Here is a 26,764-nt window from a genome sequence, read left to right as displayed (position 1 = left end):
GGACTGTGAACCCAAAAGACAGAAAAGACAGCTCCACTTGGGGGGGGGGTGAGGTCATAGAAGACTTATCAGAAGGGGCGTCCCTTTGACCAGTATTTTTTGTTGTTTTGTTTTGTTTTCAGCATTACTTTTGTTTCAGTTCCATGTCTTACAAGTAAATTTAATCAGCTTTTTTCCCCCAAATGATTTTAACATGCATTTTTTTAATCATGAAAATAGTAAAAGCTTGCTGAAGGTAACTTGAAATTCGGATCAGAGAATTACAATTAACCAGTTAACCAGTATTCCTATGACTCAACAGTATTCAATACAACAGTATTCACTGTGTATATTTTAGTTCTTCTAGTCCTCTTCACAGAGTATGTGTACAGCTAGAAATAGAGTTAAAACACTCCACTGTTTTATATATACATGTAGTATTTATAAATAAATCTAATATATAGTGTTATATTTATATATGAACACTATACATCATATACACACATAATGTCACACCCATTTATATATATATGGTAACATATATACTCAATATATATTATAATGAAATGGGATTATACTATTCATAATGTTGATAACTTTTTTCCCAAAATACTGTATTATGAACAGTTTTATCATTAAATAACCTTCTACATCATGATTTCATGTCTCCATATGGATGTGCCATGATTTAGTTAACTAATCTACTCTTATTGTTAAGCATTTAGGTCTTCTGTCTTCATTAGTATGAATAGAATGCTTTGACATCCTTGTGTGTAATTAGAGCTCTGTAAAAAGATTTGTTTCCTTAGGAACCTAGAAATGGAATTGCTGAGCCAGGTGATTACACCAGGGTTTCTCAGCCTCAGCATTATTGGCTGTTTGGATCAGATAATTCTGTGTTGGGAGTTTAAGGTGGGGAAGGGTGCTATCTTATGCATGGTAGAACTTTTAGTGACATCCCTGGCCTTTACCCAAAAGGTGCCAGTAGCGTTCCCCCCCACCCCCCAAGTCATGACAATCAGAAATGTCTCCAGACATTGCTAAATGTCCCTAGGAGGCAAAATTGCCCCCATTTGAGAACCATGGAGTTGCACAGTTTACACTTCATCTGGAGTGTTTGTCCCTATACCCTCAGTAATACTGAATATTACCAATTTTTAATCTTCAGGGCCGTCAATATACCCAATAGTGTATTGTGAATATATTCTCATGTGTATTCTATAATGTGACTTGTAGTATGCCATTATCTAATCTGTTATCTATCAGGCTTGTAGTAAGTGCCAGCGTATGTTAATAATTTCCTAGATTTTTAGTTTTTGAAGGGAAATATTATTATCTTAGGAAAATGAGTGAGGAAATTTGATGATTTATTTTCCAAGCTCTTAATGTCTTTTACTTGTTTTTCCACAATTTTTATCAGCATATGCTTAAATATTTTATTTTTCTAATGTAACAAGCTAGACTTTTAAATTGTCAGTAATATTAATGGGTAATTGCACTTATTATCCCAGAGTGGAACATTTTCTCCTCAGAATGACTGTGTAGTTCTTAATCTCCTGCCTTATGAATGAAACTGTTATCTTTATTTTTTGTGTGACTTGATTCCCTCACCTCCTTGGACTTTGTGCTTCCCTCTGTCAGCAGTGAGCCCAAAGAGGTAATTGAAAAGTCCAAAACTCCAAGCCGAAGAAACTCCCGAACTGAAGAGCCAACTGTGGCTTCTGAAAATGTGGAAAATGGGCATCGTAAGCGATCCTCTCGGCCTGCTTCAGCCTCCAGCTCTACTAAAGGTTAGCTGTGGGGTGTGGATACTTTGTGTGGGTCAGATAGAAGAATAGGGTTCTTATCAAGCAGCAGAGGACTTTGTCCTTCATCTTTGCTTCTGTTCCTTAAGTTTTGCAGTTACTTTGACTTCTGTTGCTTGTTTGGTCCTTCCTTTATTTGTTAGTTCATTTAACTACATGTTTTCTGTGTGTGTGTACAAGAGCAGCAAGCACGATTAGGGAAAGGACATAACAGGGCTGGTTGATTCACGGCCACCACTTTGGATAGGTTCTCAGTTTAGCCCCATCATCTTTCTGTGTTTCTGTGGTCAACTCTCTTTCCTGCTGTATACTCTCTTTAAAACTCTGGACCCTGCTTTGTGTCCTCTCTCTCAGCAGAGACTCTCAGCTCTTCACAGAAAAAAAAACTCCCTCAACTCTCACTAACAGGGCATAAATCTACCAGTGTCCTCTTTTGCTCATACATTGTAATAGAGCAATTGTCCCTCCTTAAATCCAAGGCCAGTTCCTTCACTTGTGCCTTTGATCCCATCTTCTCTGACCTTCTCAAGAACCTTATACTACCAGTTTCCCTTCTCTGTTGACTACTGTTCTCCTTTTTGAATTAACTCTGCCCTTGGCTTCTCTGACCCAGGACTCTCAGTAGTTTTCTGTCTATCTCTCTGGCTGCTCCTTCTCAGTCTCTACCATCTAGTAGGTGTTGACCTACTCAAACTTTAATTGCGAGTCACCTTTTCTCTTCAAGTTAAACTTTCTCCCTAACTGATCTCATTCATGTCCCCCTTCTTTAGGTACAACCTCATAAATTTCTAGAGACCTCTAGAAATCTTAGACAATTGCACCTGGATCCTTAATGGGACCTCAAATTCAACATGTCTGAAACCAGACTTGTGGTTTTTCACCCCTGATTCAGATCCTTCACCATAGTTTCCCTACTACCATCTATCTATCCATTAGGCAAGTCCATCTTGACACCTCTCTCCTTCACCCTCACATCCATCAAAAAAAGCTGCTGATTTTATCTCAGATGGCCTAAATTCATCTACTTTTCCCCATCTTCACTGGTACCCTAGCTTAAAACCCCTCAGTGGTTTACCGTTATAATTAGGATTAAAATCTGAAAGTGTCAACATGGACCACAAGGTCCTATTTGGTCTGGCCCAAGTCATCCTCTCTCAGCCTCATTTGGCTTCTCAGCAACTCAAACATGCTATCTTCATTCGTTTCATCACAAGCCTGGGTATGTGGTACACCTGTTGTAGGCAGTATTCTCTCTTCCTTCCTTCTCATTAACTTCCTACTCTTCCTACGTAGCTCAGTTGTCACTGCTATGAGGAATCACAGCACCATGTTCTTCTCCTTCATAATACCACAGTTGTAACTTTATGTCTATTTATGTGATAGGTAATTAATATACATACTCTGTTAGGGCTGGAGATGTCTGGTTTTGTTCACCATTGTATTCCTGGTGCCTACCATGGTGCCTGATACAAAGAGGTGTACAGTCAGTAATTACTAAATTGAAATCATCTATCAACCATATATTAGGTACTTACTACATGCCAGGCTCTGAGGATAGAATAGTGAAAAAACAGAATCTCTTGTCTTCATCACATCAATTATATGCTAGCCAGAAATTGAGATTCTAATATGATATGCTCTTTATGATAGCAAAATTACATGATACTGTTGAAGCATATAGCCAGGATGCTTTGTTCCTCTGTCAAGTCAGTGAAGGCTTTCTGGAGAAAATGATGTTTAAGCTGAGACCTGAAGAATGAGGAGGCATCCAGGCAAAAGGTATAGTATATGCAGAGGCCCAGATCTGAGGGAGGGTATCATTCTCTCAGGAAATGCGCTGAGCTTGAGTAGCTCTGGTTGGGCAAGAGCTGGGATGCTGGCCAAGTGCCTGATATCAGTAGGGATGCTGAGAAACAGTCACGTACCATAGGTATAACAGCTTGAAGACCAGGGCAGGTTGTGATGCATTAACACTAGACACCAGACACTGACCTAAGAACCGAGCTGTTGTTGGCAGGTTATGTTTCTGGGCAGGAATTTCATTATGCTTCACAAGAGTTCCTGGGAGTAGGCCACAGGCCTGCAGATCATATGCAGATAAAGCAGAGATATAGAAGTCATCTTACCTCAACCTGCCAGAGTGTGAGGGTAGAAGTTGGGAGGGCCCTTCTTTCCTCCCTAGACATATCATGTACACCACAGGCAGGGTCCTCTTAGGTGTCTCCACTTTGGATGCAGAAATTGGACCAATTCTTCTTCTTCCTGGGGAATCATCTCCTAGGCAGAAACTTGTTTGAAAGGAAGCATAAAAGGGAAAATTTCCTTGAGTTCTGTGGGGAAATCTACTTCCCTTCAATTCTATGTATTCTTTTTCCCAAAGGATCAGGGTCTTCTGGGCTGTAGAATTGGTATGTAATTATCTTTAAAGCAGGAAAAAAAAGTTTTGACCTTTAGAGATGTCACACACAGATTTTTGGAAACCTTACCTAAACCCAGAGCCTCAGGACACTAAAGGTGCCATTTACAGTGCATTTACAGAATTAATCTAGCAGCTGGGACAGTTAAGAATAGGTGCCCAAATTATAGCTACTCTGTACATAACTGCCAGCCAAGAAAAGATGGAAAGCTGGAACCTGTTTTAGAAGGGGGTTGAAGAACAGTCTTGTTCACTTAAACTGGACATTGTCCCAAGGTGATGGTAATCATGTAATCATGTTGGAATGCCTGCCCTATCCATGCTTTGAGGCTTAGCAACTGGCTTAGGAGAGGCCTTTGTGATTTTACACAGAGGAGTACTGGGTAGGTGTCACCCTAGAGGATGGCAGAGTTCTGGCCAAACCCCAAGAATCATAGTCACGTCTAGATCGCTACATCAGCCTCAGGCCCTCAGGCTCATTCTTTTAACACTCTTAGGGTAAGTTACTTTTAAAATCAGAAATCAGTGCTATAGCTCTTTTGATTTTTAACTGTTAGAGCTCTTGGGTCCAAATTAAAAAATAAATGTGCATATTATTTGGCCTCCTATGTTGTATCCAAAAATGAACCCCTTTCTGTGATTGTATTTGAACCCAAACCCAGGGAGTATCATAAAATATCAAGCTGGTTTCTAAAATTTATTTGTCTCAAGCTTGTAGAAACATATAGTGCTGAAATATCTTCCTGCAGCATGAGTACTTAAAGTTTTGAAGTGAAAAGAGTTCTGCCTCTTTGTACTCATAAGAGTCTGGTCATATAATCACAAACAAAATCAAAATCAGTCTGTTTTTCATGAGAATCTTGAAAGTTGAGAAATATTATAAGTAGTTTATAATGAGAAGTATTAGTTACTTGTTTTACTCCTGGAGAACCAGTGATATTAATCATGCTCCTGCTGTGAGAACAGGTTGCTTACGTCATGCTGGCCAAGGCCTACTAAACTGCCAGATTGGAGCAGGTGGGACGGATGATTTCTGGGCAGGTCCAGGGAGGCCCACATGGTTGAAAGGTCACTCTTTAAACTGTTGTTTTTAGTTGGTTGGGTTCCCCCCTCAATCCCCACTCTGCTGCCACTTTTAATTACAGACACAAAAACTGGCTCCCACAAATCAGTGAACTTGTTTTTAAAATTGCACTTGATCAGATATGTTGTTTACAAATATGCAAATGAGTAATTCTGCTTCCTGCATGATGAGTTCCCCATTAACACAGAAATGATTTTTCTAGTTTCTCTTGTCATTATTTACTCTTCTGTTCATAGTAGTTTTATGTTTTCAACATAATATGGGTAAAAGGATCAGTAGTACATGAAGTTCAATGTACAAGTTTGAAACCAGGGAAAATATGCTAATAACATGAAGGTTCAGAGCAACCTGTAATCACCAGCAGCTGTGGGTGTCCGTGGGGTGCCCTAAGATGCCTCTGAGAGCAGAATGGGTTGATAGCTCTACCCTATCTACAGCCAGTGACTTGAGAAGCAACAATCTAAAAACACAGAGTATACAGATACGATTAAAACTGAAGTATTACTATTGTAGAATGAGCATAATTAGATATATCTCATGGGAAGAAACCCTGAACAGTAACTGCGTGAAACTGCACTCTTGTAGCATCACTTAGAAACCAGCCATACAAATTTTGAAGGGAAATTTCCAGATTTTTTTTTTTTGACAGTTAAGTAGAAATCTTGGCCAGGAGGAGTACAGTAAAAAGCATAATGAAGTGAGTAAGGTCAAGGTCAACTTCTAACACTTCTTGGAAGGTAAATCTCACATACTAGATGGTTTAATAGAGGCTTGTACTGTAGATTTGGCCAAATTTGCTTAAAGTCAAAATGAAGCAACCAGGCTTAAAAAATGCCCTTATCAAATTACAAATTTAAATGTTCCACAAGGACATATATAGACAGCCACCTAAAAGACTGTTATTGACCCTGACCTTTACCATATAGTTGATTCTAAAATGTGAATATAGATGGTGTAACTACACTGTTAGTCTTTGGACTCTTTGTATTTCTGTGAAGACTAATTTGTAAAATCCTTGATGGTTAAAAAAACTGAGAAGTTTTCAACAATACTTTTTTTTTTTTTTTTTTTTGCCAGTATGGTATTGATTGTAGGGGCTTGGAAGTGGGATTATGCAGTCAGATAAATTAGGCAGCCTTAAGGAGCAGGCTTTATGCACATCCTGAATGTACCTTCACCCGCTACATTACTTCCCTGGAATTCCTAACCTTAAAGAGTTTGCCTCTAGATTCTCTTATTGTGTTTAGTGGAATAATGGTAAAGGTGGTAACATTTTGGAGGGAGTATAAAATTGGACCACAAAAAATGAAAAAGACTCTTCCTCTTCTCAGATTTATAAAAATATCAAAAGTGACTTTGCTCTAAGACCCAGATTGGCTAGATTTATTCAAGGAAGTTGATGAGACTTCAAAATCAGTTTTTTTCTTCATAGAAATACAAAAGTACACCCTATGCCACCACTGCCACCCCTCGCCCCAGTATGTCAAAGTATTTTCAGGGTTTTTTTTTTTTTGCAGTTTCTAGCACAGATCACTTGTTTACTCATGGCCCCACTCATTGATTCATCCTCAGAAGCTGAGACAGCTGCCAGATCACTGGGTGCTTCGGAGCAGTGACAGATGGGAACAAGCAAGGAAGGAACGGGGGAGGAGGAGCAGGCCTGAGGTTGCTTATCCCCCTCCTCCTTACCACTTTTCCCAGCCACATGTGTGTTTTTCAGACACACCACTTGATCTGTCATTTCATAACAAAGGAGAAGTTCCCAAAGTTGACCTAATTAACATATTTTTCTGAGGAAACATACAAAACTGTATGTTTTTACTGCAAATGACAAATTTGCTATAGTGAAAATGAAGCTTGGAAGTTGGACATAAAGAGTTTATTTTGGAGAGTTGTGAGCTATATGAGACTCAGTTTATTTACATGGAATTAAAATAAAGAACACCATTATCAACATCCTATCAGGTTAACTGTCCTCTGATTAGCAGAAGACTAATGAGTAAATCAGAGAAACTGAGTCTACCCACCTGGCACAAGCATCATGATCTCCCAGCAAGAAGATGTATGTATTGAAATTTCCACCAAAAGAAGCCTGAAATCACTGCACAGGCCACCTTTGGGAAAGTCATCCAAGCCTCACTTCTTAGCAGTTACTATAGCTAACAGAGCTGTAAAATTTTTGCTTTTGCATCTGCATTTCTGAGTCTGGGTTCTCAAAATATGATACAATACAAGAGAGAAGAAAAATTGCTTTGAATACTGAACCTAACATGAGTGCAGCATCAGAAAATTCAGCCCAGTTTCTAGAAATGGATAAATCTGATTCATCTTACACATTAATATGTTAAACAGAAAGCACTTTTTTGTCCTTGATGGAAAATAATTCTTAAACATTGTTTTCATTTTAAATCTAAAATATCTATTATAGAGCAGCATGAAGAATGAAGGTGAATTTTTAAAATCAATATGAGATTTTAAAGAAATGTTTACAGTTGAAGAGCTTCAGGCTATTCATTGCACTCTGCAGTAGAATTTTGTGTTGAAAAAGTTTTTGAGAAAGATGGTTTAAATATAGGATGAGATTAAATTGGCTGAAGACATGAATAATACGAGAAAAAGTTAAAGAATTAAAACACATTCCTTCCCCTTTATGTCAGTGTTGCCCTGTCACTGATATATTCAGTTCTCACCTCTTCCATGAAGCCCTCAGGCTCACCTAGGCTCAGAGCAGCCTGTGGCTTGCTCTGAGTTGCTTCCATGCCTTCCATACATACACAGGTGTATCCACAGCCTTGATAATTACCTGGCTAGGCCATAGTAGTTGCTTCCTGACCAGAGGTCATGTCTTGTTATTTAGAGACTTTGACTATAGCATGGCAAAAAGAGTTCCTTAGTGCAGAACAATGGTTTGGCTCCAAAGGGGATCAGTCTAGAGACTGCCTCTTACACTCTGGCATAATTTATTCACTTGCTTGGAGCATCACTTACTGATTTATGACCAAAATCACTGTCAGTCTGTCCATGATTTCCTTGAATGATGGGAGCCAGTAATGAAGATTGTGGAGTTAATTGCTCAGCTAAGGAAGCTCTCCCCACACTGGCGCTTCTTCCAGCAATGTATGTTTCTTCACCTCCTACCACCTGTATCACATTTCCCCTATTGCCAGGCCCTAGTATATAAGGCCAAGAAGTCTGAGACCCTCTCTTGAGGCCCTTAAACTGATTCAGAGTCCAGAAGGGTTCCACTTAGGTCAGCCGTGGTTCTTGTGGACTGCCTAAAAGGCACTGTTTGCCTCAGCTAAACATGTCCTTCCTTTCCCCCCTGCAGACATAACCAGTGTGGTGCAATCCAAGCGAAGAAAATCCAAGTAAACAAGCTGGACGGCGACTTGATATTTGTAAATGTGTGTGAATTTTACAAAAAGCAATTTTGAGCTGTGACTTTTTAAAATTCATTTCTGTACAGTTAGTCATTTTTAATAATGTGGTCCTTTTCCTAGTCCCTGCAACCTGTTTTATAAAGTGCAATGGGGAAAGCAGAGTTGTTGAACCCTTTTGGTGTTGCAAGATGAAGATCAAGGTTTCTAAAATGTTGCCATGTATTGAGAGGAGCTAATGCGATTATGTTATTAGTTTTCACATTTCCTAAGCAGCCTAGAGTACAGGGTGAGCATTTTTAGATCTTCTAATAATGTACTGTGCTGTGGAAGTACTGTGTGTGAATAGCAGTAGTGGGGCAAAAGGAATCTTCTCATTTGGAAATGTTGTAAATAATTTTATTATATAGTGTTTTGGATGTATTTGTTGTAGAAATGGACCAGTGAATAAAGAGAATCTAAGGATTTGTACAATGTGAAATACTGAATGTGTTAAATAAATGTCATTGTCCTAGAACATAAATGTATGTTATTGGTAAAGGATTATTGGGAAAGCAAGCTCTTTCTCTGGACCATAAATGAACAGAAACAGCCTTCTTTGTGAATTAGAATCCCATCTTGTCCTTACTGCACCTGAGATGACTACCTGGCAAGTTGAGGAAAATGCACATACTTGTTCACTCAACTCATTCTGGGCTTGGAAGACACTAGCCCTTTTCAGCACTGTACCAGCACTTTGATATACATTGGTCAAATTTCTTTTGGTTGCAAATAACAGAATTAACTTAGGATCAAAGGCCACCCAAGATTTTCTAAAGACAGGAAGCCATCAGCAACCCAGATGGCACTTTTTCTCTACTTCATTCGTCGCTTCTCCATACATATGATGGATTGCTCCATAACAGCTGTGTTTACAACTCCTCCAGCCAAGAGATAAGCCCATACTGACCAGCAAGATTCTCTGTAACAGCATCAAGAATCTAGCCCAGTTTAGGTCATGTCTCCACCTTCAGTCCATTTCCATGGTTAGATGGAGTAGTTCCCAAATAAAAGTGGTCATTTTGTGTTGTATGCTTCAGAGATATCTATGTTCCATTCTTTGGCTGCCCTGTTTCTCATCCGCATCTGGCTTGGGGTGACTTCTCATCAACATGCCTAGGTTTTTCCCTTTCCTGGCTCTATTCTTACCTTAAAAATGGTGGTCTCCAAATCAGCTGCTTCTGCCCCTACCCTACCCCCAACCTTTAGGGGACTTTAGTGCTTGGGATCCTGTCCTTATCTTGGTCTTGGTCTTGGCCTCAGCCTTCTGCTGTGTCTCCTACAGCTTAGATATACACGCCATCCCTTCCCCTGTAGTTGTTCCATAACCCAATGCCTGAGACCAAAAGGATGAATCAGTGATTCTCATGCTTATTCTCATTTTTTAAAATGTGTCTTGCATTATAAAGATTCTCTCTTTTATGAGTCAGACCCCACATTGTCTGGCTCTGTTGCCAGCAAGCATATCTACACTCTACCTTCCCTGTATGACACACACAACCAGAACCAAAGCCAGCCTAATAATAATACCCTATGCCAGTACTGTGTTTGAGATTACAAAGTGCTTCTCCTACTTCAGCTGTACTCAGGGAAAAAAGCGTAATGTGCTTTAAATAGATTTTTATTTTTCTTTATATTAATTTTTTTTCTCCCATAGAGGAATAACATTACAGTCTAACAATCAGAATCCTGTTACACACATACACAGACGTGCCACATGACCAGGCTGAGGTGTTGTGTCCTTGAGTCTGTCAACATGTCACAACATGGTCAACCAGAGTCTCATTTCAGCCAGTATCAACAACAACAACAAAACACCCAAGAGGGATACAGCCAGCTTGTTGGTTCCATTTGGAACCAAGTGGCAGGGCAAGAGGGATGATAAAAGGGGCTATGTATGGTATGTCTGCATTCAGTCCCCTCACATAAAGCCACATAGATCTTAGGAGTCATCCAAGAGCTCTGGTGGTGTCCTTATTGCACCTAATATTATGAGTCAGAGCAAATTAATCGGGGTTCCAGGTGGGGGCCAGGGAGCAGGCATACTCCAAAACAGCAGCAAACTCCATTCATAAACATGTGCTACTCTGCTGGGGCCAGATTGGCAAAGGCTGAAAATGACATCCAGCTTGAAGAGAGCACTCGTGTATTGGGGGGTTACTGGAAGTTGTCTTTTGATGTAACTGGGACTCACTCTAGCAACAGGGGTCCCTCTGAAATACTCAGTTTTGGCAAAGTGCTGGTAGTATTGACATTAATTAATACTCACAACCTGGAACAAACTTCTCCAGGGAAACATCAGTCAAGACAGACTCTCTAACCCCCGCCTGTCTAATGTTGCATAGGACTTTGTGAATTCTGGTTCCCTCATGTATTCAAGTTCTGTGGTTAAAAAAAAAACCCTGAAGCATACTCAAGGTGAAAGGCACATACACAGTCAATACAGTATGATGAGGTGTGATGCTTCAGGAGTCAGACTAGCAGGAGACTGAGTAGTGTAGATTGTTAGAAATCTATACACAATTAAAATATTGCCACACTCAAATGCTACAGAAACTATAGGAAAGTATGAAAACATACGAGCCTTGCAACCAGCCGGGTGATGATGTTGGAGGGTTCTAGAACTACAAGAGCCTCCAGAAATATGGGTAGGATAGGGGCCTTTTGAAATTTGAGCCAAATGCCCTATAACTCACTCTTCCTCCTCTGGAAGGATCATGAGCACTGCCTAGAACTTAACCCAGGCTCCAGCTGGTAGTGAAGGAGTAGGAAGGAAGAGTTGGAAGGAGTTTCAGCTCTTGGAAGTGCTGAAGACCCTAAGCTGGCTGTGAAGTAACCAAGAATTAGCTGGAATAAAAAGGACTAGGTTGTAACTGAAGGAGAACCTTGGGGAGAGGAGCAAGGCTGTCAACTACTGGGGCCCTTGTGGACTGGCATGGGGACTTTGATCTGCTTTTAGTATAAATTTGGCTTACTCCCTTGGATAGGAGACCCCAACAGGGCTTCCTCTGTCCCTATCCCAGCATCCATGGGGCTACCCGCTACCTTATCTACACACCTGACACGGGGCTTAGGGTTATGGGGTCAGGGAGGGCAGCTGCCTTTGCCCTCATGGAATTGCAAAGTTTTCTCCAAACCTCAGGTTAGCTGTGAGGCCTAGAAACCTAGAAATTGGAGTGAGGGGGAAGACTTACATTAGTATGTAACAGGAAATCTTAAAAGTTTCGGGAAAAAGAGCACACACTGGAAAAGGACAGTTAGAGGGAAAGGGAAGCAACTCGGGGCATCCCAAGAGGCTTTTGCTGGTGTCTGAGCCCAAAATTCAATCCCACCATGAGAAGGGGAAAGCTGGCTGCCCTGTCCCTTTTGCCTCACCCAGGAATTCAGGTTCCCACCTTCTGTTACTTACTGGAGGAGAAGGGAAGGGAAAGGGCACCATAGGGTACCTGTTTCTCCCCAGCAGACTAGAAAGGAAAAGAGCCCTGGGACAGAAAATGAAGAGAGGCCTCCTAAAGGCCCTGAATCTGGTAAGGGACTATTTGGGAATTGGGGCAGTGGGGCTCCTGGCCTCCTACCCAGGAGTGTTTATTAGCCATCCTGGGCAGAGTGTGAAATACAAGACCAGAGGCAAGATGAAGACTGAGCTGTCAGTCTTGGAATGGTTTCATCCCACAGCTTGTCCTCCCCAGCACCATTCCTCTGCATTCTTATTCTGGGGTGTGTCCTTCCCCTGCCTAGAATCCCTCTGGCCTTCATCTCCCCTAAGCTAGTTCTAGCACCTTGGGCATGTGAACAGATGTCCAGGATGGTAGGGCCTTGCCCAGCCTTTAGTCCTGGGCTGACATGTTGGGGATAGGGCAGCAAGGTTCTAACTAAGCCCTTCAGATACAGGGGCCTGCAGAGGGGCTGATTTCAAGAAGAGGTTTGGGATCTGAGATTATAGGAAAGGGAAGTGGGAGCAGTTTCCAGGCTCTTGAGAGCAGGGCTTGGCCTCTCTGAGCAAGCACAGTGCCAGCCCCCATGGTGCCCTGTTCCATATAGCTTCTCAACCTGTCTGTCCTGTCTACATTTCCAATAGGTTGCCTCTTTTCCTAGATTCCCTCCATCTTCTCCCTCTAACTCACATCTCACAGTCCTTTTCCACATACTTTACCTTTCCATTCCTGAGCAACTCCAAGGAGCCCAGCCCCCAGAGGAGAGGGAAGGGGGAGAGAAAAGACAGAACGCTTTAGTATCAGTGGGAGAATTACTGGGAATGAGTAATAAGGGAGCAGGAGTGAACACAGTGCCAAACATGAGATAGGATGAGGCTTATAAAGTGGAAATTGAAGGTAGGGAATGAGGCAGATCTGGGACGGGAAAAAAGAGACTCTCAGAAATAAGACTGGACTAGAAGTAGAAGAGTGGAGGGCAGCGATGGAGGAGAATGTCAGCACAGAGATTGGGATGGGGACCAGAGGAGGAAAGATGGAGTGTCAGTGGTGGGGGAGATGGAGGATTAGATGCTGAGCATGGGGGCCAGAACATGGGAGGGCGAAGGGCAGGGAAGAGGTTCGGAGGTGGATTAGAGGATCACAGATGGGAAAATGGAGTCCAGGGGAGAGAGAGAGCAAGAGAGCCTATCACCCAACCTCACATACTGAAGAAGGAGGAAGGTTGTAGTGTTCAGCCCAAAGTGGGCTGCAGGCGACCCTCGAACAGCACACTGGCTGCGGCATAGGCGCTGGATAGGAGTCAGGAGTCGGTGAGGGGTTTGTGGCATGGCCGGCGGCTTAGTAGTTGAACTGGCGCTGGCACGGCTGGTAGACAAAGCTGCCCTGGTGTTTGGGCCGGCGCGGACGGCACTCACGGGCACGGTTCTGCCGTTGCACCACCTTGGCGCTCAGCGCATGGCGCTCGGCCCGCTGCCGGGCCCGCTGCAACCGCCGCACCTGGCCCGGCTTCTCCAGCAGTACCGCCCGCGCTGGCAGCGGGGCAGCGGCATGGTGCAGGGCCCGGGGCTCACGGTGAGCAGGCGCCAACTCCCTGCGGGGACAGAGCAAGTGGGTCAGGGCTGGACAAGCGGGTGGGGGACACGGAAGGGAGCGCTGGCACCTCCCACCCTGTGCGGGCACCCTCGCCCTGGCACAATGTCCCCATAGAGGAGCGCCAAGTGCCCTTCTTGTGAGTGCCAGCCCTTCCTCTAAGCCAACCTAGGGATGCCTCCTCGGTTCTAGCCCCTATGACAGGTAAACCAGGCCCCAGGGAAGGCTCGGCTCCAACTTTCAGTTCAGCCCTGGCATTCTGTATGAGCCTCTTGAACCCTACCCCAACCTGCCTCAGTACTCTGGCCTTGCGCCTCCAGCCTCTACTGGTCCCAAGCCTCTAAACTTTTTCTTACAAGCCTGACCCGGGCCACGAAACCAAGAGTCTCTGTCTCTCAAATCCCCTCCTCTTTACCCTCAGGCCTCGCTCCCTTCTGGTCCACGGGCCCTGTCCTTTGCCCCAAAGGCAAGTCCCGGCAGTGCCAGGAGGGCTGTAGGGCTCACTTCCCAAAGCAGGACCCTAGCCTCCAAGATGCCACTCTCTAGGTCTCCAGACTCTGCCCCCAGCCTGCTCACCTATCACTAAGGTCTTCGTCAGGCAGGGCAGCATCAGGGTGCGGGGGAGGGGGCCCAGGTTCCAGCACTATGGTACTGCCAGTGACGTAAACGGACATGCTGGGGTGCTCGATGAGGAGGTCTTCCAGAGGGCTGCTCTGGAGGCGCGCAGGCCCGAGTCCGGGCCCCTCTGCAGTAAAACAGGCTGGAGGGGTAACAAACCAGCTCTCATCCATCAAGGAGGGCGCAGGCGGAGGGCGGCCCATGGGGGAAGGAGCGGCCCCAGGGCTGGGTGGAGTGGTGAAGCTGTCTGTGAGGTACAGGAGGGGGAGCCATGCAGAGGAGAGGGCACAGCAAGGAGGGACACACACACACACATCGGACACAGCGGGGCAGGGAGAGAAAAGGCATCATTAGTCAGACCCAAAGCCCGCCGCACCCACAGAGCACCCACAGCCTCAACCTGCTGCCCTAGGGTGCGTGAGGTGTGAGCTCCAACAGTTACCAACAGGATATGGCCCTGGCTTGCATGGGATGGGACCCTGTTACCCCACCTCCAATGTCACTGCCTCACCGCCACTTTACCCAGTAAACCTGAGGGAACTCCTCAGTCTCCTAGTATCTCCCTTCTAGGCTGCTCAGCCACTTGCCCTAATGATGACTTCAAAGACCCAGGAGTCAGCCTTAGCTCCCAACTCAGGCCTTACCTGGCAGGTCGATGATGAGCCAGCCATCCACTTCATCCTCCTCGGAGACAAAGGCTTGGGGGTAATTGGGGTCCTCGGGGGGCACCGGGGTGCTGAAGAAGAGACTAGTGAGGCGCTGGAACATGGTAGGGGCGTGAGGAGGCCTGGGTGGGGCGCCCTATGGCAGTGCAAGAACCTGGGAGGTGTAGAGAGAAGTCAGAGCCACCACAGACTGGTCTACCCCCACTCCTGCCAGGGGATACCACCACCAGCCCTCCATCCCCCACCCCTAGAGCAGTGAGAAGAGTACAACAAGGATGTGCAGGAAAGCTTTGCTCTGTGTGTGTGTGTGTTTTCTGGTAGGTCAGTCTACTTTCAGGCTTTTCTCTTTTCTGTATGACCTTAGGAAGTTATTTAATTTACCTGTGCTTTAATATTCTCATCTACCAAATGGCAATAATAATAGACAAATATATGTATGTTCATGTATGACTGAAGCATTGTGCTATACACCAGAAATTGACACAACATTGTAAACTGACTATACTTAAATAAAAATATATATTAAAAAAGTACACATACACACACACACACACACACACACAAATAATAGTATCCTCCTCTCCTTATAAGAATGAAGTGAGCTAATAATATCCTCCTCTGGGTTCTCAAAAGAATTAAATGAGCTAAACCTGTGCTGAGAACAGGACCTGGGTACAGAGTAAGCATTCAATAATCTAAACACCTAGTTATTACTAATATTATTACATGCTCCAGGGACATGGAAGAAGTGATATATATGACCAGACTCTGTCAGAGAGGGTCTCCAGAGTATTGGACATCCAACCTGGACCTTCGAGGGTAAATAGAAGTTCTCCAAGCAAGGAAGAAATTGCCCAATATCGTGATTATTTATCATCATCATGTAGCTAACATTCATGTGCCAAGTACTATACTGAGCACTTTACCTATATTACCTCATGTAATCCTCACAGCTCTAGGAAGTGGGTATAATTATTTCCCCTCTTTTATAGGTGAAGAAACGGGCTCAGAGAGGCAAGATAATTTTCCCAAAATCTCACAGCTAGTAAGACAGAGGTAGGATTCTAACCCATGCAGTCAGATTCCAGATCACTATATTCCATTGCCTTTGCTGGGTGTCTGTCTGGATTAGGCATATTTAACTTAGTGGCCTGGGCCCATGGTCCATGTGTATTTTTCTTAAGAACCACCTTGGTTTTCATCATGATCTCCTAAACAGCAGTCCTTCACCCTAGAGACTAAGAACCAATACTGAGCCTGTGTGGCGTGAAAAGTGCTAGCTAGCAGAAATCCCACAGAACAGCTACCATCTCACCATGTGATCACACACGCCTCAACTGTCTCTCAGATGAAGATCCTATTCCCACAGTCCCCCCCACCTCCCACCCCCCTTCACAAGCTCCTGCTCAAAGGCAGCATCCCTGGCTAGATCAGGTTGCCTGGCCCCAGGCAGACAGCAGGTCAGTGGGAGGTGATGATGGAGGGAGGGAGCTATCAGATCCCAGGAGCCCTTAAGGATGAGGACTGAGGGTTGGACCAGGACTCAAGCCCTCAATCGGTCCTTCCCTGGGCGAAGATGAGGAAAGAGATCCCCTGCTTTAGGAAAGGAAACACCAGGCCCACCTCAGGACTAGACCTGAGCTAGGGCTGCTGGCCAGGCCCCCTCTCCACATCGGTCCCCAAAGATAGCCAAGTTTTGCTACTGAGCCACTTGTCACCTCTAAGGATATTTCCACACTTCCTATAGAACACCCTGTGGGGTCATGTCCACATTTCCATTCCCTGGAGACTGCTAACCCACCTGGGGTATTTCTATGGTTGTTGCTACTGCTCCCATTCTCTGAGTATGCTTGTCACCTAAGCTCTTTACCCTGAGAGTATTTCCACATTTGTGGACCCACAGTGGAATCCAGAAGGAAGTGCTCCCTGGGTGCTGGCTTCCCTGGTGGGTTATCTTCAGGAATTATGAAAGTTTGGGCCACCCCCAACTAGTGCCTGCCCAGCACAAGCCACATATCCCAGCCCATCTGTAACCATAGGGAGTTAGTGACTCAGTTAACAAAAATTCAGAGAGTTTGGCCCCTTCTGAAGGAAGGGAAGATTGGGGCCTTGGTGAGGCACACCCTCTATCCAAGTACCTGCTGCTTCACTGAGAAAATTAAAAGGAAGTTAAGAGATGTTTCAGGGACCATGATATTCACATAGCCCATTTTACAACCTGAGGATCTGAGAACACAAGTCTATCCAAAGACACACAGCTAGATGGTGGCAGAGCAGGCCTAGCCCCAGATCACTGAACATGCAGTTTAGAGTGTACAGAGTCAGGAACCCCTCAGTTAGCTATCCCCAAAAATAATGATGCAGGGGAGACGAGGAAGTCAGATAAGAGTCAGACCTTGAACAAGTCACTGAGTCTCAGAGCCTGTTTGTCCAGCTATAAAAGGGATTCCTGGCACCAAGATTCATCATGCATTTACCATTGCACTCACTGTGTACCAGAGTCTGGGCCTCCTCAAATTACAAACACTGAGGAAAAGGAGGCTTGGAGCAGGGAAGCCCCCTGCCTGAGGTCACACAGCAAGTCAGTGACAGAGCCAGAAGTGACAGCAGCACCAGCCAGCCAGTGCCCATCCCTTCTCATAACCACTTGGGGGAGGCTCCCAGGATTTTTCTTTCCCAGCTCTGCCAGCTTCCTGGTTCTCACATTCCCAGCTCTGCTCCAGGGAGAACCATTCCCTTTAATAACTATAGCAGCTGTGCCTGGAATAGACCTTGAGCCCCAAGCCACGTCTCCCCAGCCCACCCTTGAGCAAAGCCCAGGCTGGGATGGGACTCCTGGTCCAGTCTTAGGCCCAGCTACTTGGAAAGTCAGAGGCTCTCCTTCTCTTGCCCCTTCCCTGGCCCCTCTCTGTGAGCAGAAAGAGAGGCAGCACAAGCCTTCTAATCACCAGCACAAGGCCAAGTCAGTCCTTTCTAGCTGACAACTCTGGGGTTGGAGATGATGGAACTCCTCACCTTCACCTCATTCCAACATCAGCCCTGGAGACACCCTGATGCAGCCAGTGACCCACCTTTTTGTGGTCAGAACAGCTGGAAGGCAGTGATTTTACTGGGTTCTAGAACTCCAAGGTAGAGTGAGGTCAGGGTGTCAAAAGGGGACCCAATCTCCAGAGACTTCCAGGAAAAAGGTCCAGGAGTGAGGAAACCTAGGAGCCCTATCAAATTTAGATGGTGCTTAGCCCAGGGTAGAGTCCTCAGTGAAAGGAGGGTATGTAACTTGTTACTTGTAATGAGCTCCTACTAGGTATGTGTCCATGGCTAAGGCATCTGCCACTCACTAGGTAGGCACAACTCTTAATTGGCTTCATGACTTCAAGTAAGCCACTTCCCCTCTCTGGGCCTTAGTTTCCCCTTCCATGAAATGGGGTCTAAGACCCCTCATTTAAGGGCTGGGAGTGACATCAGCTAAGTCGCTGCACACATGTCAGGGATTAGGAGGATGTTATTATGTTAGTCCCATGGTTGCAGAGCCTGGAGCCAGAGGGAGGGGATTCCACCACCATCTGGCGCTGCCCCTAACGATCTGGAGCTGAAGCTCTAGGCTGCTCCCGAACTCCTAACGACAACCCCACCCCCAACCTAGACCCAGTAGCGCCGTCGCAACCTCTCAAGTCGCAAGGAGAAAATAAGGGATCAGAGGCTTGACCCCAACCCCTAGAATAGCCCAGGAAACTACCAAGGACCCTCTGGCCCCGCTACCTTTAAGTGTTTCTCACCCACGAGCCCAGCCCCGACCCAACGCCCGACGGGTCATCGGAGGACAGATGACCCGAGGCGCGGGGGGAAGAGGGGCGGGGCCGGCCTTGGTGACGTCTCAATGTCATATGCAAATATCTAAACGTCATGGTCTACCGGGTGTGCGGCAGCCAATCTGGAAACGAGAATACAGCCCCGGCGGCTGCCGGCCGAGACAGACACAGACCTGGAGCTGGGGGCGCGGGGCGTTCCCTGGGGCGCGGGATCCCCCTGGCCAAAGCTGGTGGGAACTCACCTGGGAGCGGTGGCGGTGCGGCGGGCAGAGGTGGTGCTGAGGTAGTTGTGAGGCAGGACGTCCCAGGGTTCGCGGGTTATCACAGGCCGGGTCGCATCGCGGGGGCTGGGCGGGGAGGCGGCGGGAATACTGGTCGGAAGCTCCGGGTTGCTGCGCTCGCCCGCGGTGCTTTGAGTCTGAGCAGCCGCTGTTGCTGGGCTCTCGGCACAAATTAGAACGTTCAAACAGCTGATTGTGACGTCACAAAGGGGCCCGCCCGCCTCGCGTCACCGACCCGCGGAGCGCTGGCCAATCCCAGGCTGCGGATTCCCCCTTCTCCGCCCCCTCCACGGTTCGCTGGCTAGTAGCTCCCTCCCGGGATCCCGACTCCGAGCCTAGGAGGTGCCTCCCGGAGAAGCGACTGCTGGAAACTTGGACTCCCTGGCCCAGGGCGACGCACAGACCTCTCAATGAGGAGGATTCCCACTTCTTCCTACGGGATCCCCTTCTTCCTGCACTCCCTCCGCAACCCCAGCGCCCTCACCCTTCCCACTGCCCCTCCTGTCCTTTCACCTGCATCCTATATCCCAGTGTCCCAATCTGTACCCTTTTCTTAACTCCACACCACCTCCGTGCACCTCCATTCTCCCCACCACACTCCTCCTGGCTCTCTTTTCAGTCTCACCTCCTCACCCCACACAATCTCTGCCTTCCCACCCCATTTTTCCTCCACTGGGCAGGCTTCAGAGGTGGGGGACATCCCTGTTTCCTGGTTCCAGGGAAGCACCCGGGAGTATAGAGAAGTAGGTTAGGTTGACAGGAAATTGTATGCAGTAGGACTTGAAGAGGAATTGCTCTGGGTTGAACGAACATTGACCTAGAGAACGTTTACACACCTTATTTACCCCACGTAGTTACTGGGGCTGGACAGAGAAGTGACAGGACAGGGATTATTGGTTCCGATTTACACATGGGGAAACAGGCTTACAAATCCCACAGTTAGTGTGTAGATACACATACTCAATAATGCAATCAACAAATATTGAGTACCTACTATTGCCACTGCCAGACCAGTAGCTGACATTTATTGAATACTTACTGAGTGCCAGGCACCGAATATAGCACTTTATATGTGTTTTGATCTTCACAACAACCCTGAAAGGTGGGTATTATCCCCATTTTCCAGTTGAGGAAACAGATTCAGAGAGCCTAAGTGACTTCCCAAGGTTACATAGCTATATAATAAATGGCAGAGTCAGAATTTGAACCCATAGTTCCTGGCCCCAACTCTCTCCACTCTCTACAGGTACCAGATTTTCTAAACCCCACAGTGCTTCAGCCTCCGCAGGGAGACCTGGGTGCAGTCCTGACGTCCCCCAAACTTGCTGTGTGACCTCAAGGAAGTCATGTTACCTCTCTGGGCCTTAATTTCCTATCTGGCAAACAACATATCCCAGTTTCCTTTTAGAGGTTTTTTTTTTTCAGAGATTCAAACTCTCTGCCCTCAGGTTTCTGCCAGTCCCACGCTCTAGGCCCCCAGCATTTCCAGTGGCCTGGGAAATGTCTGGGGAAAGAGCACAAATACACATCCTCAGAGTCTCCAGGGGTTCTGGGTCCTCTCTCATAGAGCAGGGCTGGTGGGGATGGATTTGGGAGCTGCCCGTCTGGAGGCAGGGAGTGAGTTAGGCCAGAGCTTCTGCTCTGATGATAAAATCCCGTCCCAGCCTAGCCTGAAATCCCAGAGGGACTCCTCAGTCCTAGCAACTAGGAGATGGAGCCAGGATATAATACCCAGAGGCTTCTAGGTGGAGAGTGGGGGAGAGCAGTGTTTTGGCCCTCAGAGTGGTGTCCCCAAAGTGCCTTCATTCTGTGCAACCGTGAACCTCAGCCCATCACATTATTTCCTGCTAACTTCATACCCTCTCTTGACCTCTTGCTGACTGAAACTACCCTAAAACGCCTCTCTTGTCACACCACTTGCCTGCTCTAAAACCTTCTGTGGCTCCCGAAGTACCACCCTCAATACAGCTTCCATAGCCTTCCATGATCCAGCCCCAGTTCTCACCAGCTTTATTCTCCTTCTTCAGTTTATTCCCCTTGGTTGTGCTAAGGTCAAACTCCTCATTGTCTCTTCAATACTCTCCTACATTCACAATTTTGCTCAAGCTCTTTCCTCTGCCTGGGATGTCCTCTTTATGACTTTCTGAATTCAGATCTTTCCTGTCACCAAGATTCTATTCATCCCTTCTTCCTCTAGGTAGCCTTCCCTGTCCCCACCCACGTGTCCAGAACTACCCTCATGGGCAGTACAGTCATTTATTTGTTCAGTAAACAGTAAGGGATGATGACTATTTGTATGTGTCTTCCCAAGTAGATGATTGGCAGCCCAAGGGCAGGATCTTTGTCCATATATTCCCATCACCCAGTGTGTGCTATGCCTGACACAGAGTGGACACTTCTCAAAGGCTCAGCGATTAAAGACTCATCTAAAGAAAACTGGCTAAGATGGGAAGATTCCCATACCTGGACCCTCAACCCTGGTACAGGAGGCATTCTGCTGAGCACAGGATTCTGGCTCCCCAAACCCAGGGAAGGGGACTCTTGGCATATACTCTGGTCCCCTAAATGACCTGGATTCTGCTCCTAGCCTTATGAACCCTATTTACAGGCTGATAGGTCAGATCCTAAGCCTTCCATTTCTCTGTAGAGTCAAGGGTACCTATGGAAGTGGGGTGGCTGCAGCCCAGTGGAACCTCCTCCTGAAACCCATGGAACCCATCTCTCTCTACGGTAGAGATTTGTTACCAGGGCTGGAGGAGACCTCAAACCACAGTTCATCCAAAAATTTTTCATTTTATGGGTGGGGAAACTAAGGCATATTGAGGCATACAGAGGTCAAGGTACTTGCTCAGAATTATAAAGCAGCAGAGCCATCTACTGATCCTGGCCCCGGGGAGTAGGCTTAGTATTCTGGGACCCTGATCTGGGCCCAGGACTGCAAAAAGAGGCTCTGAGCATGATTCTGGGGGTAACCCTAGGATCTCATTTCCAATCATACATAGAGTGCCACTTCTGTGCATGTATGTGCATACACATGGGCATCTGTGCATACACATGGAGGTATCCAAGTACAAACACACGTGCACGTGGGCTCACACCTGTAGGATTAACAGATGCTCGTGCCCATCTAATCTTTGCCTAGATGTAAGCACCTGCCCAATTTTATGGGCTCCGGGATTAGAAGTCAAGAGGCCACCCTTCTACTCCTGCTCTTGCTCTTATCAAACCTTGGGGGCTCCCCAGTGGCTTGCTCCGCCCCTGCCCTGCTTCAAAGGACAGAATTGTGTCTTCCTGGGTGTCTCCCTCACAGGATCTTGCATGTACTTGAAGGTATGAACCCGTTGGAGAACTAGCTCCCCGCTCCCCTCTTCCTTCTTCCCCCTCTAAGATAGAGGGCAAGGCTGAGACAAGCCCAGTGGGTAGCTTGGAATCTGACTCAAAACCAGCAAGCCGTGATCACTCTAGAAACAGAGCTCTCCACTGCCAACTAGCTCTGGATCTACAGAGTTGAACAAATAATATTAATTATGATATTATTGGTATTTCTATCTGTCAGATATTATTCTAAATCCTTACCTGGGTTGATAACTCATTTAATCTTCACAACAACCCTCTAATGTAGATAATATTCTTCCCATTTTACTGGTGAAAAAACTGAGACAGAGAAAGAAATTTAATTGGTAAAGCCAGCTAGGGCAAATGTAATCCCCGTATTCTTGCAACAGGTTGGCCTATACCTTAATAAGGGGCCATGTCTCTAGAACTTCTACTCAAAAGCTTTGTTGTTCAACACAGAGATGTTTGAATTGAGGTTAACTGTGGTTGTGTGCGCGTGTTTGTGGGTGTGTGTATGTACACACCATGGAAAAGATCTTGGCCTGATTGCTAGTAAATCCAGATTTCAGTTCTGTTTCTATCCTGGGCTCACTGCCTGGCTCTGGGCAAGCTGCTTTCTTTGTCTGAGCCTCAGTTTTCCCATATGCAAAATGGTTGGCTCCATGCATCCTAAATAGTACCTCTAGCCCCAACCTCCAGGCATCTGGGTTTGTTTGTGTGAACTGTGCTTAATGCCCCTGACAATGAGGCGATGGTCAGGACAGGATTCATTTCAGGAAGAGGAGGCAGTGGCAGGAAGCCAAATACCTGGCTTAGCTTTAGTCTCTCTGCCCAGGGTGTGAGGTTTGGGTAGTGGCTCTGGGGTTCCATGACAATGTTTGTGAGTGTGGATAAGCACTTGGGTGAGCTGCTCTGATATGAGTGCTGTGCACGAACTCCCACATTTAGAAATTTGAAGGGAAAGGATTGCATCCCTCCAGCTTTGTTGCTGGGGAGGAGAGATTGGACAGCAGGAGTCCCTCCTGCGTAACCAGCCATTCTTTTAGGAGCAGAGGACTCCCTGAAGCTCAGACCACTGCCCTGCTCACTGCTTTTCCTTGGCTGTATCACCTCCAGGCTGCAATTCACACTGCTGGCCAGGCACCCTCTCATGGTACCTGGCACACCGGAAGCATCTAGGAAAGCTGTCCCCACCCACCCCTTTAGCTGCCTTCTCAACACACACATACCCGGTGCGAATGATCACACTACAAACGACCGCCAGCTTTCCTGCTTCCAGGATTTTGCTCTTGCAAACCCTGCCCCCTCACCCACCCAATGTCCTCGTGTCTAGATCCCCTCTATTCTTCAGGACTAATATAATCAGCAGCTTATATTCATTGAGCATTTACTTTGTGTCTGTAACTCTCTGAGACAGACACTGTTGTCATTCCCATTTTACAGATGAGGAAATTAAGGCTCAGACTGCTGAGGCCCAAGATCACAGAGCTTATAAGTTTCAGTGCATGTTTCTGTGTATTCAACGGTGTGTAGAAATATTGTATGTGCATATGTGCACAAAAATAAATAGCATAAAACTATAAAACCTACGTGTGAAAAAGTATAGTATTTTTAACCTAACATAAAATTATTTTCTTGAGCAGCAGACACTCCCATGTTGGCCCAGAAGGAGCAAATTGCCATGTTATAGAGAGGCCACATGGCAAGGACCCAAGAGGGACTTCTAGAGGCTGAGAGTGGTCCCCGGCCAACAGATAGCAAGAAAATGGGACTCTCAGTAATACAGTGGTAAGGAAATGAACTCTGCCAACAACCTGAGGGAGTCTGGAAGCCAGACTTTCCTTAGTTGAGTCTCCAGATGAGGACACAGCTGGCCAGCACCTTGATTTCAGCCTTGTGGGTCCCTGAGCAGAGAACCCAGGTGAGCTACGCCTAGACTTCTGACTTACAGAACTGGGAGCTAACAAATGTGTGTTGTCTTGTGCTGCTAAGTCTGTGGAGGTTTATTACACAGCACTGGAAAACTACATGTGTGTTATAAAAAGTTGTTTGCATGAAAATTAAAGGGCAGCTTGAGTTACTCATCTTACTCTAGTACATTTTATCTTAGTGCACATCTTTTTGTGAAACTTGTAATAGTGTTGTAATTGAGAAAAACCATTTTAAAATCTTTTTTCTTTTGTCAAAGTCATATAGTTGAAATCGAGTAATCTGAATGTGTGGGACACAACTCCAGGGTAAAGATCAGCCAAATGTCACTTCCTCCAGTAAGTTCTCCAAGATCTCCTTGGGAAGAATTAACCTCTTACTCCTCAGAGCCCCCAAAACACATTGTCTGCCTGTCTCTTAGAGCACTGCACACTTTTAACTCACCACACATTCAGGAGTGCCTAGTTTCTTTCCAGGAGACACATAACCTTTTCCAAACTGAAGAATCTCATTCAGGATAAACAGAAACATAATCAGAGACATTATAATGTGGAGAGATAGGGCTAGGACAGTGAGTAGGACAAGGTGGTAGGGGAATCAAAAAAAAACCCCAAAACTGGGAGGAGTCCAAGGATGGCTTCCTGGAAGAGAGAACATCTGAGCTAGGTTTTGAAGGATGAGGACATTTTCCTTGGGGTTGAATGGCCTGGAATATGATTCAAATCAGGAGCCCGACACCCTTGTCATGGCTCTGCTTCTGACTTACTATGTGACTTTGGGTAGCTCTCTGTCCCTCTATGAACCTCTGTTTCTCTGTCTGTACACAGGAGCAAGATGGGGAATTTCTTTGCCTGCTCACTTTTTCTCTTTCCAGTGCTTTCTAAGGAGAGTTTTGTCTTGTCTGATTGCTTTCTACGCTTTTTAGATACAGAACTGAGAAAACAGGAAGACAGAGACAGGTTGGAGAGGTAAGGAAGGAGAGAAGGAAAGAAAAAAAGCAATACTTCCGGGAAAGAGCCTAAGGGGACAATTTTTGATAGAAAATGAAGGTTTGGTGAATGAGGGACACTGAGAGGCAGTAGTGGGGCGTGAGAGGATGCGTGAGAACAAAGGTGATTCTAAAGAGGGCTGACATGGACTAGAGACCCTTTGATGTCTTTTGAGAGTTAAAAATAAATATTAGAATCATTTTTAAATTATTCTTGGGAGCTAGACTAATGTTCTTAGATTTACTACATTTGTATTCATTTCTGAATAGGTTAAAGTGCACATGATTTGAAACCCCAGAGAGCAAAAGAATATGTTTTGCCTTTAGTACCCTCCAGTCAACTTCTACTAGGGATGACTGCTGTTACCAGCTTCTTGTGTGAATTGCCAGAAATATTTTCTGCATATACAAGGATGTGCATGTATATATGACCTCCCTGTTCTGAACACAAATGCTAGCCTACTATGCATACTTTTCTGAAATTTGCTTTATTTACTTAATGACACAAGTTGGAGATCAGTCCCTGGTAGTATTTATACAGAGCTGTCTCATTCTTTGTTAACAGCCACATAGTATTTCATCATCCTATAGTGGGGATGGATGTAGGTTATTTGATCAGTTCCCTGTAGCTGAACACTTAGTTTGTTTTTAACAGTTTGCCCTTTATACTGCCATTCTTGAATGTGACATTGAAGGTGCTAAGCCTGAGGCACTTGGGGTCCTGAGATTTGCTGGGATATTCAGAGTGTCTGGTCTCAATGGTATCTTTGAAATATTCTGATTCATTCTCTGGATCAAGCTCTTCCTGCTGCTCTTTCCCTTGGTTCTCACCCTACTATCTGGGCCCAGAGTGGCAGCCTCAGCCCTTCACCCTGGCCTGCTCCCTGAGGTCCTCAGAACCCCTCCTGCTCCATAAAAGTCCTCCTGGCTCGACTCTCTTGATTCCATGGAAGAGTCCCCTGCCAGGAGCTTTTGGCAGAAAAGCCAGGGATAGGGGCCCTGAATAGAGTATAAATACTTAATTATCAGTTCCTGGACGTGCCTGGGGCCCTTGCTTACTTTTCCTCTGCTTGTCTGGTTTTCTGTGGATTTTGCCCTCCCTTTCTGCCAGAGGAATTCGCTGGATCTACTTTAAGATCCTGGGGCTGGACCTTACCTGTGGCCCTTAAAAAAATATATACCTTCTTGTAGGAGAAGAAATCCTTCCACCTGTAATGGATTGTACGGAATAGTTATTTAGATATCATCTAGAGCCTTAAGTTGACAGACGAGGAAACTGAAGCCTGGATGAGGAGGATTTGCCCAGGGTAACAGAAGATGTGAGTGAAAGGGCAGGATGGGAACTCGAGGCTCCAGTTCTTACCTCTTCACCTTCTCCTCCTCCACCACAAGCTCAGTCAGGCTTTATTCTTGC

General features: G+C 45.8%; 3 protein-coding genes across 21 annotated transcripts in view; 2 read left to right on the top strand and 1 right to left on the bottom strand.

Annotated features, from left to right (window-relative positions):
* NCOA6 (nuclear receptor coactivator 6) overlaps positions 1–9,739 on the top strand; it is an 87,317-nt gene extending 77,578 nt beyond the window's left edge. For 13 of the 19 annotated variants that reach the window (XM_072944066.1, XM_072944077.1, XM_072944075.1 and 10 more), the window contains 3 exons: positions 1,621–1,769; positions 3,435–3,563; positions 8,613–9,739. In XM_072944066.1, coding sequence (XP_072800167.1) covers positions 1,621–1,769; positions 3,435–3,544 — 259 coding nt within the window. In that variant the 3' untranslated portion in view covers positions 3,545–3,563; positions 8,613–9,739. Of the gene's footprint in view, positions 1–1,620; positions 1,770–3,434; positions 3,564–6,856; positions 6,950–8,612 lie in introns of those variants that run through there. The other 6 variants (XM_031687907.2, XM_031687902.2, XM_072944068.1 and 3 more) reach the window with 5 other exon arrangements.
* Positions 9,740–10,303: 564 nt separating this feature from the next.
* TP53INP2 (tumor protein p53 inducible nuclear protein 2) lies at positions 10,304–15,166 on the bottom strand. The gene is made up of 3 exons (XM_031687908.2): positions 14,987–15,166; positions 14,301–14,589; positions 10,304–13,725 (listed from the first exon to the last, which is right to left on the bottom strand). Exons 1-3 carry the CDS (start codon positions 15,108–15,110, stop codon positions 13,473–13,475), a joined length of 666 nt encoding a protein of 221 aa, XP_031543768.2. The 5' UTR covers positions 15,111–15,166; the 3' UTR covers positions 10,304–13,472.
* Positions 15,167–20,102: 4,936 nt separating this feature from the next.
* PIGU (phosphatidylinositol glycan anchor biosynthesis class U) overlaps positions 20,103–26,764 on the top strand; it is a 99,066-nt gene continuing 92,404 nt past the window's right edge. Inside the window, exons 1-3 of the mRNA XM_072944058.1 lie at positions 20,103–20,199; positions 22,240–22,427; positions 24,077–24,354. The gene's annotated coding sequence lies outside the window, so the exon portion shown is untranslated. The remainder of the gene's footprint in view (positions 20,200–22,239; positions 22,428–24,076; positions 24,355–26,764) is intronic.

Source organism: Vicugna pacos, chromosome 19 (genome assembly GCF_048564905.1).
Source record: "Vicugna pacos chromosome 19, VicPac4, whole genome shotgun sequence".
Classification (NCBI taxonomy): Eukaryota; Metazoa; Chordata; class Mammalia; order Artiodactyla; family Camelidae; genus Vicugna; species Vicugna pacos.
The sequence above is the reverse complement of the archived record's forward strand: the minus strand, read 5'-3'. Positions and strand labels throughout refer to the sequence as shown.

Bases quoted from the DNA above. Each gene is read 5' to 3' on its own strand.
- TP53INP2 (XM_031687908.2), bottom strand. From the start codon at position 15,110: ATGTTCCAGCGCCTCACTAGTCTCTTCTTCAGCACCCCGGTGCCCCCC. The intron at 14,590-14,986 runs GTAAGGCCTGAG...TGTACCTCACAG, and splicing joins GCTCATCATCGACCTGCCAG to ACAGCTTCACCACTCCACCC. The intron at 13,726-14,300 runs GTGAGCAGGCTG...CTGTCCCCGCAG, and splicing joins GACGAAGACCTTAGTGATAG to GGAGTTGGCGCCTGCTCACC.